The sequence below is a fragment of the Chenopodium quinoa genome, unplaced genomic scaffold (assembly GCF_001683475.1).
Source record: "Chenopodium quinoa cultivar QQ74 unplaced genomic scaffold, ASM168347v1, whole genome shotgun sequence".
In the NCBI taxonomy this organism is placed as follows: Eukaryota; Viridiplantae; Streptophyta; class Magnoliopsida; order Caryophyllales; family Amaranthaceae; genus Chenopodium; species Chenopodium quinoa.
Window position 1 is genome coordinate 3704450 of NW_018745003.1, and position 14653 is coordinate 3719102.

The 14653-nt window shown below is 35.0% G+C and overlaps 2 protein-coding genes across 2 annotated transcripts; one reads left to right on the plus strand and one right to left on the minus strand.

Annotated features, from left to right (window-relative positions):
• Window positions 1–2947: 2947 nt before the first annotated feature.
• On the minus strand, window positions 2948–4593 carry LOC110707649. The gene has a single exon (XM_021885672.1). The coding sequence runs from the start codon at window positions 4134–4136 to the stop codon at window positions 3030–3032; it is 1107 nt and encodes a 368-aa protein (XP_021741364.1). The 5' UTR covers window positions 4137–4593; the 3' UTR covers window positions 2948–3029.
• Window positions 4594–5260: 667 nt separating this feature from the next.
• LOC110707963 (nuclear pore complex protein NUP1-like) lies at window positions 5261–14265 on the plus strand. Its single transcript, XM_021886056.1, has 8 exons — window positions 5261–5598; window positions 8349–8413; window positions 8980–9140; window positions 9912–10110; window positions 11033–11341; window positions 11423–11509; window positions 11910–12521; window positions 13136–14265. The coding sequence occupies exons 1-8, from the start codon at window positions 5370–5372 to the stop codon at window positions 13685–13687; spliced, it is 2214 nt and encodes a 737-aa protein (XP_021741748.1). The 5' UTR covers window positions 5261–5369; the 3' UTR covers window positions 13688–14265.
• Window positions 14266–14653: the final 388 nt, after the last annotated feature.

The following is a 14653-nucleotide window of genomic DNA, read 5'->3' on the forward strand; positions in this document are numbered from 1 at the left end:
ATTAATTTCTCAGTACTTGTAATTTCGGTATTATACATAAGGAGGCAGTCTAAACATATATAGTTAGAAGTTGTATGTATGAAATAAAGAGAGTCATAAGGGCAATGATGCGATAGAATTTGATATCAAGTTTTAAATATCATATCTAAAGACTTTAATCAATTAAGATAATTGACATCTATATTACACCTTTAAGTTAGCTTGTACGAAAGTACAGAGTGCAAATATTCGCCAAGTTGGCTGGCCAATATAGTTGGTTGACAGCTCTAGTGATTTCAATTCTAAGAATTGATTGATGGATTTTGAGAAATTCGTTATAGACTTATGCCTATGGACCGAGGCCTTCCAAAGGGAGGTTTGATAGGTACTTGTATATACATATCAATTTGAGACATTTCGCATGAAATTTACCCATCTCTCTCCTCCTTTTCTCTTACCTCCACGTGCTGGATTTAAGTGTACCACTAGATGATCAAATAGTATCATTGAACATTCAGTGGTACTATATATTCATTCAATGGTACTATATATTCATTTAGTAGTACCAACTACGCATAGAAATAATATAACTACATATTCAATGATATTATATAAGTTTTTAGTGGTACATTTAAAAATTGGTCCCACTTGTTAATCTCTCTCCTCCTTTCTCTCACCCCCATGTGCTTACAATACTTTTTAATATTTTAAGGTTTGATATGTATTTGCAAATACATATCAAACCTTCATTAGTACTTCCTCGCCTATGGACCTATGTTATATTGTTATGTAGTATGAACTATGGTTCAATGCCTTTTTATTTCCCCCTTAAGTGGGGCCAGCTATTGAATGGGCGATATTAGAAATACCCTTGCTTGCGATATTCCTGGCTAATATGGTACAAAGTTATAGATGATCATAAGAACATTTTGGTCCAAACCCACAAGTTTACATTCACACCAAGAATTTTTTGTGTCTACAATTATTGAGCACTTTTATTTTGTCTGTAGTCATTTTGATATGTTTTGATAAGATCGATTAACTATGTTGTAGAATATGTCACAAGTTCATATCTTTCGCACTTTTTTATTTTTAACTAATATTCTTAATAAGATCGACTACCTATATTGTACGATATATACTTTATATGTAACAGATATTTAAATTTATAATGGCCTTGTGACTCATTTGAACCAAAAAATAAATATAATTATGAATTGATTGGGTCTAAAATAACTTTAAAATGACCTATGTTCTTCCTTTAATCATGGCCTCTTATAATATTTTTTTGAACTACTATTACTTTAGAAATCACATGAAGGGGGAATATTTTGATCAAGGTCATGTCAAGGTACCACAAAGTTATCTTAAAGAGAGTTTATTTCCTTACAAATAGGCTTTTACTGCTCCTAATAATAATAGTCATTATTGACTATTTTATAGAAAGATTAAAGATATAGATGAAAAATGGCTATTAGAGATTACAGACACCATTTGTGCATGACAATGATGTCATTGGCATTTGAATGATTTATCGAACAATAATTTATTTGTCAAGTATCATGTAACGTCATCCTTTTCGATCTCCTCCATATACGCATGACTCATTGACTCCAACAATAATATAAAGTCCTTCGTATCATATATCAAAGAAGAGAAGGGTACGTAATTTAAATTCTTACTTAGTTTTGTGTCCAGACGATGCTCAGAAGGTTGATAAAATTTTAAAATAATATTTTTACTTGAATGTTAAATAAGGTCAAATAATTTGTTCTGATAATGTAGGATATTTAGATATACGATATCATAAAAAGTGTACTTTTTGTGCCTAAGCAATGCCCAGGTTGATAAAATTTTAAGATAACATTTTTACTTGAATGTTAAGTACGGTCAAATAATTTATTCTGATAATGTAGGATATTTAGACATACGATATCATATGACTTATATTTATATAGTAGTGTACTTTTTGTAGTTTTGTTTGTAAATAGATATATATGTCATTATTAACTTGAAATTATATTTATTAAACTTAAATTATTTTCACTGAACCGAAAGTATTTTCACCAAAGTAAAATTATTTTTTACTAATTAAAACTTATTTTTACTGATTCTCTAATGTTTTGTTAAATAAGTTAAATAACAATGCATTTTGTATGCGACTAGCCACACCATCTGGCTAGACAAAGTAATACCTATAAAATTAAGTGAGTAACCCCTGTAATACTAACTAAGTAACCTCTAACACTGACTAGGTAACCCCTATCTATAACACTGATTGAGTAACCACTATAACACTGACCGAGTAACCTCTATAGCACTAACGAAATAACTCTTGTAACAGTTGGTGACACGGTTTGACCAGCTACCTATAAAAGTTTTTGATTAAATATATTATAAATGGATCTTATTTTAAAGAACATTAAAACAAATTTGATGATAGATGGAAATAGAACAGAGTTATAGGATATTTATTAAAAGTTATGATTAATTTTGTATATATGAAATATTAGAATTCTATCGTTAATAAAACTCTATACCTTTTGTATATATTAAATATTAGAAGTGTATCGATAATAAAACTCTATACAACATTTTTATCTTTAAAAATCTATCCAAATTTCGCTTACTTAGCATCATATGTGTCTCAATAATACCTATTTGTTGCCGACGTAGTGCGACACTTGGCGAAAAACTGAAATGCTAAGTATCGCTGTCTCGTGGCCTGAATGCGAGACCGACTTTATTTATTATATAATTTGTTGTCAATATGAATGTTATACTTATAAAAATTTGATATAAAAGAATAGAAGGGTACCATAAAACGTTGTTGTAGATATAAAAGTATTTCTCATAGAAGATTAATTAAAGGGGTCGAGCCCCTCAAGCTTAATAGGAAGTATGGCTGACATATACTTGTATTATTTGTATATATTTCCTCCGATTTGTTCCACAATCACAATAAAGATATTGAATTACATTAAATATATAAAAATAAAACCGAAACATCATCATAAAGATATAATAAAACTACAAAGTAATAGTACAAATCAAATGGAAATAACCCTAGTGCTATGAATCTCAGTATAATCAACCTCATCTAACTCTTTCTCCATATTAACAAGTCTTAACAAACTACCAACAACCAAAATTGCTTTAGGATTAACATCATGCATAACCCTATTATACAAGCTTTTACAAGCCCTATATCCTTTTTCACTTAACAATAACTCTTCTTCCTTTTCTTTTCCTAACAAACAATGTCCTAGTATTCTAAGACATGGCCCTAAAAACTCCCACGGTAGCAATATCCTCCCTTGTCCGTCTTTGTCGTCGTCACTTTGGTTTTCGTTGTTGTCGTTGTCATTGTCGTTGTTGTTGTCGTCGTTGCTGTTATGTGATCCGGCCCATTGGCATAAGAACTCGCAAAAATCGAGCTTAGACTCGGTAGGCATGACACAAATCTTGCTGAAAAATAACTCTAGCGCGACACCTACGATCCTTGCCCTACGAGTGGATCGTATGGTGCCGTGGGGTTCGAGGGAGGATGAGATAACGGCAATGTTGAGGTCAGTGGAGTTGTTGCATTGAGGGGAGGAGCTTTCGTGGTAGATGCTAGGGTGGGAGAGGTCAGGGATTGTTACGGTAATGGGGTGGTTGTTTCGAGTGGTGGTTTCGTGTGCGTAAAGGGCTAGGAGGATGGCCTCGAAACCGGCTAAGGGTTGGCGTGGACGACGATTGATGCGGGTGAGGTAAAGGCCGGATATAAGAGGGACAAAGCGTAAGACAATGAGTTGGACGGAAGGGTCAAAGGAGTGGAATGTGTCGTAGAGCCAACGACAAAGGTGGTTGTCACCGGACCCTGAGAAAGGGTGGCGGAGTAAGGAGGAGATTTGGGAGGTGATTTCGGGGGAAGTCAAGAGGACGAAGGCGGGGGGTGAAGGGGAAATGATGGTGGTGGAGGAGAGGGAGGAGAGAGGGGTAGGGAGGATTGTGGTTAAGGAGTCGAGGGCGGCTTGCACCTTAGTTGGGGAAGAGGTGGAAGCTGCGGTTAGTGTGACGGTCGTGGTGGTGGAAATGGAGATGGGTGGAGGGTGTGTTGGGGAGGATGTGGTGGAGGAAGGGGAGGTAGGATGAGAGTTGGGGGAGGTTGACATATTTTTGGCTTTTGATGTGGTATGGTTTATTTGGTCGAGAAATGTTATGGATTGTGTTAGTGAGGGGGAGGAAATTTCAAGTGTTGAAACGGAGGAATGAGAATTATTGGAGGATGAGTTAATTAAGGAGGAAATTAGGATCACATTTTTTTCCTATTCTTAAGGCATAGTGAGAATTATTTTCAAATTTTAACGTACTATTAATTAGGAGTAAAACTTTTAAAAAGATTTTTTTTAAAAAAGAAAACTTTAATGTTTTCATAAAGGGTAGATATTAAGATTATTAACACTAAAAAGGTTGGGTACGATTCATATGAGAATGAAGGATGAGTGTTGAGTATCATATTTTTGTAAATAAGTTAAGTATGGGGGTTAGAGTTTTACGCACTATAAAAATATTTTTGTAAATGATATAATTTTAAGTATGGAGTTTTCTAATTTGAACAATTGGGGTAAAGTTTATCATAGTTTGCATCAGAGTTTTGGCTTGTCTTGAAATTAAACTTTACATATTTGGAGAAATATGATCATTGTTAGTAAAAAGCACTGATAATGACCTGATTTAAACTCAACTCAAGATCTGGATTATAAATTCAATTTAACTTAAAATGACATGATTCGAATTAAACTTGATTAGAACTTGACACAAAGTTTCAACCTGAAAGTCATCCTAACTCGAAATGACCCAATCTAAATTAGACTTAAACATAACCTGAAAACCAACCTGAACCGATTATTCATTGACCTGAGCATATATGAAACTCAAACAGACCTTATTCGATTTAAATTTGACCCGGAGACCCAATAAACCCAAAATAACCCAACAAAACATGACCCAAATGCCACATCTCTTTTCTTCCTCGTAAATCTAAATCTAAGGATGTATAATAAAATTTGTCATACCTCATACATACATTATGTAAATGTTCAATGACTTTTACTAGTTTTACTATGTATGATATTATCCATTTATTCCAAACGTACCCTGATTAACTATCAAATTAATATTCAATTGATTTCATTTCACAATTTGATACACATTGTGAAAAAGATTAAATTTTACCTTGTAATATGATTGCAGGTTTATAATAATTCAAACTTCCGTGTCAAAAAAAAAAAAAAAAAAAAAAAAAAATCTTTTATACTAATAATACGTAGTAAATATTTGACTAACAAAATCCTCACTCTCAAACTCTCTTCTCATACTCGACTTTCAAAATTTCCCGATTATCGATGGCGGACGCCGGCGAATCTTCCTCTGCGACGGCGCCGGAGTTATACCGAGGAGAAGGTGAGAGAGGCGGCGGCGGAAAGCTTCGAAGAGAGAGAAAACCACCGGCAACGCCGTACGATCGACCACCTCGTACTGGCCGTTGGATTTCGAGGTTTGTGGACCCCGCTAAACGCCTCTTCTCTGGCCTACCTTCTCTCTTCTATCCTGTTCCTTCCTCCATTGAAACCGGTACTCTCTCTCCATTTATTCATCTTCCTTGTTTGATTTCCTAGGGTTAATATTGTTGTTTTCAATTTCTGTTTTCTGTTGATAATTTGAGGTTAATTTGTTGGTGTTTATATCTAGGGTTTGTTGTTCGTATTGCAAATTCTATCAATCATGTTGCTCTGTTTAGTTTAGAGAGTTGTTCTTTGATTTTTGGCCTATTTTTCATTTAGTTTTAAGTAATTCAGCAATCCATGAAAGGGTAGTTTTTAATTATCTTATTATGCGGATTTGTGTTTATGAGATTAATAGTGAGGTTGATTCATAATGCAAGTTGGATGATTGAGTTATTGTTGACTGACTAGAATTTATGATTAAGCTGCTACTAAAGTAATGCCGCCATAGGCTATGTTACTCAGACTCTGGTACTCACGTCGGACACCTATAGGCTGTAGGTTTATAGTTTGAACGCACTGGTTGTTACTTGTTAGTGAACTTCTATTGTTGAGTAAGTATGATCTTAGTGGTTTGTAATTCATGTCCTATCGATCTCATTGTGTGGTTTCGAATTTGCATATACCATGAACTTGACTTGCTATGTGGTTGCAATTTGAGATTTTTGAAATTTATACATGGGTGGGGTGGCTACTGTTTGGAGGTGCTTTGGAGAAAGGGTCTTAGAAATTGCAGCATGTGTCATAGTTAAGTGAGATGTTATGTGGCATTCTTTGCTGTGTCATAACTTTAGCGGTGATGATTTATTGTTTGGGAGCTGGAGTGTTTGAGTTGGTCAGTTCTTCATCGGTACATGTTGGTGGAGGAGTTAGTGACTGCTTATTCTAAGAGGCAGTGATGGTGTGTCTGTACCTTTGAATGGATTGTTTTTATAAATGTTCTCCAGAATAAGAGTGATGCTGGATTAAGAAGTGCTTATAGTTGAGTCTAGCCATGAGAAAGAATGATTCTTTGATTTGACATGATACCCTATAGCCAACCCTATAAGTTTTTATTAAATTCAGCATCGTTTTGGTGGTGGTGTAGATGTAATTGTTGTGCTTCTCCATAGGAAAGCAGTGCCAAAATTGTAAAAGACACGGAGTAGTGCTAGGAGGTTTTGTGGTAACTATGGAATGAGTGGAATCAAGTGTAGGGTTAGGATTAAACCCTTGGGTTTGGAATGAGTGATAGCTACATATGAACCCATACCTAAATTAGAAGTTTGGTTCATAAAACAGAATTTGAAACTCATTATTCTATAAAATAATTTACATTTACTTATCCTCCATCAGCCCTCCCTCTTATTCTCTTCTCCATTACCCTTCCTCCATGAACACAATTGATGATTGTTTTATTGCTGCGCCTCCTAGGCTCCAACAAAACTCTGTCTTTCTTACTCAAGAAAAAAAAAAGAAAAAAAAAGACACTTCTTCAAATGACCATCAAGACTCACTTTTTCACCTTAAATTGTCGAGTGTGTTCGTCAAGCTTTTCAGTTTTGAATCTTCAATGGCCAAAGTTCATATTCTATAGTCTTGGTGATTACTAAAGCATGAAAAATGAGTTATATTTAGTTCCTTTTTTTTTGGCTATGGAAAATGCCATGGTTGATGAGGGGTTGATGTTCATATTTCTAAGTCCTTCCTTTTTTGGTCGAAGGGGGTTGACAGGAGAGGAAAGAAAAGTTCAAAGAGTAGTGTATAGTTTTTGGTTTTTTATTCTCTCACTCTCTCTCTCTCTCTCATCAAATTGATTTCTGGTTCATGAGTTTGGCTCTTACCCTCCTACCCACCAAAGTATGAGAACCCAATACTTTGAAGGTATCAAGGTATGGTAGTTGGACCCTTCTAGGTATCAAAAAAATAAATAAAAAAAATATTGGACCAAACACTCCCGTATTAGTTTTGAACATTGAAAATAAATCTGTGTTGTAAAACTGGACTCATGCCTTGCAGCCATCTCAGCATAAATTAACAAATTACTAAACTTTACCTTATCATTGGAATTGCAGAGTTCTTGAGCCTATAATCCTATACATAAATTTATAGGTTCAAGTATACCTTTTTAAACCATAATTATTTTTCCAAGAAATAAATTATTCACAATCATAAAAATTAATAGCATTATGAAGCTCTATTTTGTCTATTTATTATTATTTCTTTGCAAAACTACCTTAAGTTTTGGATAATTATGGCTTATACAGTAGCATTAAGGTTTGAAATGGTTGTCACTCTGATCTAAATCATACGCTACAGAACAACTTTTCACGGCTCAGCAAGTTAGAAATTTGTAACTGAATATCCTTTTCGTTGGCCTTCATGTCACAAAAGGCCTTAATATAATTATATTGTATTGAGAGGCCGAGAATCAGCATGTAATCAAACAACTTGTTAGTGTATTTCTGGTTTGACGCCATTGGATTAAGAGAGTTTCAGATAATCAGTTGTGAGAGTTTTAATCAAGGGATCTTCGTTAGTAAAGAATGGAGAATAAATATAAGAACATGGATTTTTTTTTTTTAATCCATAGCTCACGATAAATGTGAACTTTGGTACGTGGTGTTTCATATACTGTTAGTTTTTGTTGCATTCTGTATCAATCTGCTGGATTTTTACTTTTCTCTCTACTCCCCTTCTCCCTCTCTCTCTCTCAATAAAATATTTCTTTTCTATTACATGTATAAATCTCACTTTATGTTGATTTTTGTTTTAGACTTGTGCTCTTAAGTATTTTTACATCCCCTTATTTTTCCTAATGATTTTTTTTTCCAACTGTAGCTAATGAGGTGCAAACAGAGGAAGAACAAGAAGTTGAAGATTCCAAAGAGAATTGTTTAGTGAATGTAAGACTTGCGTGTTTTTGTAAATCTTATGCATTTGTTCTTATACATATATGGCTTCTGCTATTGAAAGTCACCCATGTCTGTGCCACATGGTTATGACTGATTGCACGTTATATCTTCTGAACTTAATATAGAACTTAACTTTTTGGGATGGACTATTATTATACTTGTATATTATTCTTATTCGTTTGTGTGTGGGCGGGTGGAGAGAAGAGTAAGTTATTTGGCCTTTTGGACATCTGCTACAGTGATGGTTCAATTATTGTAAGCTTATCATCCCCATGTTGTAAATGAAAGCGTGAAGCTTAAAATTTTTTGGTGCATGTTAGTCTGGTTTGACCAAACCTCTTACAAATGTTTACACCATTCTCATCGAAAACGTAGTCATGTGGGATCTCTTTAGATTAATCTTAATGTGTATTGTCAAAATATGAAGATTATGAACCTTTTATAATAAATTAAAGATATGTTGAGCCTTGAAGCGTGAAATTATTTTGAGTTTTCTTATCTCCTTTATATGAGCTTAACTGTGTTTTGTCTCTGTTGTCTGCATATATACATTCCAGCATGTTGTTCCCAAATCAACTGTTGGGGTAGACCCCAGCGAAGTCAAAGGGAAATCAAAGCTTGACATTACTGATGAAGATGGACTAGATGAAAGTGAAGGCTGTTCAGGTGGTAAAGTTCCTGACATTGAGCAGATTATCAAAGGGAAGACATTTTCTAAGTGAGTTGTGTTTTATTTATTTATTTATTTTATTATTATTATTATTATTATTATTATTATATATATATATATATATATATATATATATATATTTTTTTTTTTTTTTTTTTTTAAGGATTTGGAGGTACATAATGATCTGCAGTAGTTAATGTTCTCTTTATTCACAATGTTAATGGCTTGATTCTTGGTAGATGTGGCTCATGTCAGGATTGTTATCTTTGTTCATGTCTGGATAGTAGTCTCTTTGTTCATGTCTGGATAGTGGTCTCTTAATCTGCAAGGTTCACGAGTTAACCATAATATATGAATACCTCTTGTTGCTCAGTGCCCCTTCTTTTTGTAATGCAATATTCTGCACCATCAACATCTGGTTGAAAATTGTTCCTGTTATTAATTGTATGTTAGTATCACCAATCTCTGTCTTCTTGAATATTCTTTCTTTTCTTTGGAGAGGTAATAGTTGCTGGGCTTGCTGCTAGGTTGAATATGCACTCTTTGGCTCTTTGCAACATTTTATTTGCAGTGTCAGAGATTAGACCTTTTTATTTGGGTGGAAAATATGACTGATGAGATAAGGAGAGAAATGGGAAAAGTTAGTATAAAATGGAATTCTCTCTTTTTTGTGAAGTTCATTTTGGGATGCAGGTAATGATAAATTACCTTAAAAAAGTAAGTTTCCCATGTGTCATCAATTTATTGTGAGATTGTCACGTACTAGACTCTGCCCTGTTATCAATTGTCTATTCCTAATTATTTTGTATTAACTTGCAGGGAGGACGTTGATCATTTGATGAAGATACTACATTCCAAAGTAGTTGATGCTGAGCAAGGTAGAAAACCACCTGAGATTAGTGGACGAAATGAAGTTGAAAAGGCGGAAACTTCTATAAGGCTAAAAACATATGTAGACGAGGACGAAGATATGAATAGATTTCAATTGGCAACTTCAACTTCTCTTTCACGGCCTTCTGTGAGTGAAACACATTGCTTCCCGTTTCGTACAAGCATTAACTTTATTTACAATCTGCCTCCTATAAGGCTATACGTAGCTTTGGTCTGATAATGAAACTGTTTATCTTGATATGCATTATGTTCAATGCTAACCACAATGTTTCTGAAATCTTCATGAGGTTCTGAGTTTTTGACTAGTGCATAAGCTTTGAATATTAAAAAATTTAGTTAATATCAGCAACATGATATATACGAGTATAAGAATGAATATGATTTTTCCTTGTGATGTGCATTGGATGCTATTAATTATTCCCTTAAATCAATGCCGTGTTATGACTACTTTTCCTTGCTTTACCTTCATGTGAGTAAATGTTATACATGATCCACTGCTATCATTAGACACTTATCTCATGAAGGTATCTGGGTCGCTTTGTGGGATTTTCAATTTCTAATGTTAACATTTGTTGTTGAGATTTATATAATTAATCGTTACCTATATCTTCCAAATTAAAACTTTTATACTATTTTCCATATGCATGAGGCATTCCTCTAAATTCACTGTAGTTATAGGATTTTTTTTTTTTTTTTTTTAATTTTTATACGAAAAAGTTGGTTCTCAGGAAAATTTTATCCTTCTATTATTGGAATGCAATCTTTTGTATCCTATACTTGAAGCATGTTTGGATTGCAATTTGTACCCTTTTCTCTTTGGGGATTGTCTTATGTTGTATTATTTTGCTTTATAATTTATCTTTGCTGACATGCCAGAATATGTTGGCATATTAGCTCACAGCTACAATGGGCAAATGAAATCTTTGTCAAAAGGTCATCAAGTTGGCATCTTATTGACTTCAAAAGGTTTTGACTGCTGTCACTTTACAGTAGTTGGAAAACTAGTTTCTGTGTTTTTGGTTAATTTGGTATTTCTGTAACTTCTGCAGATGCAAGATGAAATTGGTGCTTCACCAGTTGATATAGCTCGAGCTTACATGGGTTCCAAAACTTCTGAAATGGGCTTTACACCTACAAGTTTGGTGCCAAAATCTGAGAAATTTGGCTTGTCTAGTGATTTTTCATCAAAGCCAGCTATGCCCTCTCCTTTGCAGAAAGCACCAATATGCTGGCCTGGTGCCGTCACACAGAATCAGCTGAATTATTCAACACCACAAACCCAGAATAACAGATCTGGCTTTCATAGTTTTCCTAGAACTCCTTATTCAAGGACCGTGTTTTCAAAATCCAAGTCCAAGGTTTGTCTGGTCAATTTTCCCTACTAAAAATTATCTGTTGTGGTTGATAAAGATGTTAAAGTCTTTTTCTTGCTGCATCAGCTGACTCCATTGCGTGGTGACAATGAGAGATTTCTAAGTGTTACACCTGCACCCTTCCAACCAACTGCAACTCCTGTTTATGGGAAGGTAGCATCACTTTTTCATCATTGTCATCAGTGAATCCTTTCTACTATGCAAATTGTCTGCCTTTTAGATAACTAGGTAAAGATGCTGCTTTGAGATTTTGGAGGGCTGTACATCATAAAATATTGTCGCCACAGGATTTTTTTTAGTAAAGATTTTTCATTATCTATTATTTTCATCCAATTTTGTGAAGCAATACAGATATGTTTAGTTGTGGTAGTATGTCAAACGGCCTCTGTGTTCTGTATTGCTGCATGGGCTACTGCTAGTCTAGACTCTCCAAGACTCCATGTATTTCTTTATTTGATCTTTAATACCTGCGTTAGAAAATTTTGCAATTTTTTTTAGTTTCATTTATAATTTTATACGATCTTTATTTCTGAGTTGATACTTCTTGGTGCAGTCTATGAACAATAAAACAGAAGATACTTATGGATCTGGCGGTCCTGTTCGTAGGATGCGCAATAAGTTTACTTCAGCTACACCTTCAAGGGAATCTACATTGTTTAGAACTGCACAGAGAAGTCCTTTGGCAAGAGAATCCAATTTGGATTTTACACCTAAGAAATTTTTTGAGCCAGGCAGTTCCAGTACCGCTATTTTCAATTCTGTGAATAGCAAGGCAAAGAGCCCTGAGGCTGGGGTTCACAGTGCTCATCCACACAGTAGTAGAGTTGCAAGGCATATATTAGAACAAATTGATAGACCAATCACTATTAAACAAAATTCAGAGGAGTTGAAGTTAGCTACCTCGTGGAAGGACTCTTCTGCTGCTGCTTTGGCTACACCTGCTCAAAACATCAGTTCTTCAAGTACGGCTGGGGTAATGGTTGACAAAAAAAAGAATGCTCAGACTAATGGACAGAACAATGTTCTGCCGCAGGAAAGAACTAATACCGTCACTGGTACTGGAAAAGATATATTTGGGTCTATAACATCTCTGGATAAAAGAAGTTCTACTGTTGGTGCCAGTAGTAGTCTCAAAATTTTCGATTTTCAAAGGAGCGGAGAGCAGGTACTTATTTTTCTTAAGAAACATGTTCTGAAGTTTACATGTTAGTGTCCTCTCTTCCCCATTTTTAATACTACAAAAATAATTTCTGCTCCCTCAGTGTGAGTCAGTTGTGTATTGTAGATTGTAAATATGACTGAGGACCTGCTGTGAGACTCATGAAGTTTTTCTTTCCTATTCTCATGCACATAATAGTTGAATGCTTTAGTTTCTATCTGCTAAGTCATCTTGCCAAGTCCCCTCTGTATTGCGTGTCCTGGTGACCCAGTAAAATTTGTTGTTAGTGATTGAATTGTTTTGTGCCATCCCTTCCCCTCCCCCTTTGAAAAAACCCCAAGTGGGAGAAAAAGAAAATAAATGAAACATATGGGGGGGGGGGGGGAGAGTGTTTGCTGTGTGATGGTGCAATACAGGTTGGTGACTTGGTATGTGCATGATCTCTATTATCTTATATGAATTTGTCTAATATTTGGAGCTGTAGCAAATGAAGTTGTATCAAGTTTTTGCGAATAAAGTAGTTGGTATTGAAGCAATATTTTTTGTGGATGTCTGAATATAAGTCAATATTTTTGTTTCAGTCTTCCTATTATCCTAATTTCATCCGTTTGATCTTGCAGGGAATCAGTAATGATTTACCAAAGACATCTTTGTTTACAGGTGCCTCAAATAAAGCAGCAGCCATCACGAACAGTTCAGCTAGACCTGAACCACAAAATCCGCACAGAAAGCCAATGTTAAAATCCATTGCCATCGAAAAGTCTAGTATGGGAACCTCATTTTCTTCTGGTTCTGGTTTCACCTTTTCTTTTAATACATCTTCTACCACATCTGCTGAACCAGAGCCTCCAACACCATCTATAATGCCATCTTTCTTGACGAGTTCGCCTCCACAGTCGAAAGTTTCTGCTAACTCTCCCAACAAGATAACTATTGCACCACCTGTTGTTTCCTTCCCATCTAAAACTAAGGCCTTCACCCCAAATGATGATGCTTCAGCTCCCAAGTTCAAATTTGGGTCAGGAAAGACTAGGTTATCCTTTGCAGTCGCAGGTGATGATGCTACCACCCCTACTCCTAATGATTCTGCTATCCCAAAGTTCAAATTTGGGTCAGGAAAAAGTAGGCTAAACTTTGGTTCAATAGGCTCCTCTGATGCTTTGTGCTGTTAGTACGTGACTCACTGGTTTCTTCTCTACATCTGTTGACTAAGCGCGATTTATCTCCCCTCTTTTGGTAGATTATTGATATGTCGATGTCCTATTCAAATTTTCTTTCTTTTTTTTTTCCCCTTCCATTTTTCTATTTCCAGTTTATTGGTCCCCGTTTTTATTAACAAAATGTGAGAATCGGTTGGACCAGATATATTACTGCTTAATGAAAGCTGAAGTTCAAAACTCTTGCTCCCACTCCTTGTGGCCCTTTCCTTTATACGAGTCAGGAGTTAGAGGAAGAAGGATCTTGTGTATACGATAACTGAGAACACGTCTTTTATTAGAGGCTTTAGAAGGAAGTATTTCTTCAACCTTTGGCTTTAAAAGTGGAAGTCCAAGTTTATACCAAGTGTTTCCATTTCTGAATGGCTGTAAAATCTTTCCCTGTTTGTTCCCAGAATCCCTAAAATGCACCCATGTACCAGTATGCAATAACTATGCGTTTGTGAGATGTCTTATGATGATAAGTCGTTCTTATTTAATACTTCATCTGTTTCTTTTTAGTTGACAAGATTATGATTTGTGATCATGTCTTATTTCTTGCCCTCGAAATTTTGTATACTTCTCTCTATCATTTCTCTTTTGTTGGGGCTATATACTAGTCATGAGCAGTAGCCACGTAACTCCTCTAAAAATCACAGTTGCTGATTTTACTTTGAAGCATATTAAAAGAGGAACCTTTTAAAGATAGAAATTCTTTTTCTCAAGAACCCTATCCTTGTGTTACCTTTACAAAGGGCCCTATTTCATCCTTGCAAAACACATGACTGTTTAAAAAGAAGCATTTAATTTGGTCGAAGGGAAGTAGTGACTTTGTGGGACTAAGTAAGGATGATGTACCAAAGTTATCACCCTTACATCGACAGTATATAAGATATGAAAACATTTACAGATTGCCTTATTAGAATATCAAGAAGGTTTAGC

Excerpts from the sequence above, each read along its gene's own strand:
- LOC110707649 (XM_021885672.1), bottom strand. The coding sequence starts at position 4,136 with ATGTCAACCTCCCCCAACTCTCATCCTACCTCCCCTTCCTCCACCACA.
- LOC110707963 (XM_021886056.1), top strand. The coding sequence starts at position 5,370 with ATGGCGGACGCCGGCGAATCTTCCTCTGCGACGGCGCCGGAGTTATAC. Across the intron at positions 9,141-9,911 it reads AAAGGGAAGACATTTTCTAA|GGAGGACGTTGATCATTTGA; the intron begins GTGAGTTGTGTT and ends ATTAACTTGCAG. Across the intron at positions 12,522-13,135 it reads TTCAAAGGAGCGGAGAGCAG|GGAATCAGTAATGATTTACC; the intron begins GTACTTATTTTT and ends TTGATCTTGCAG.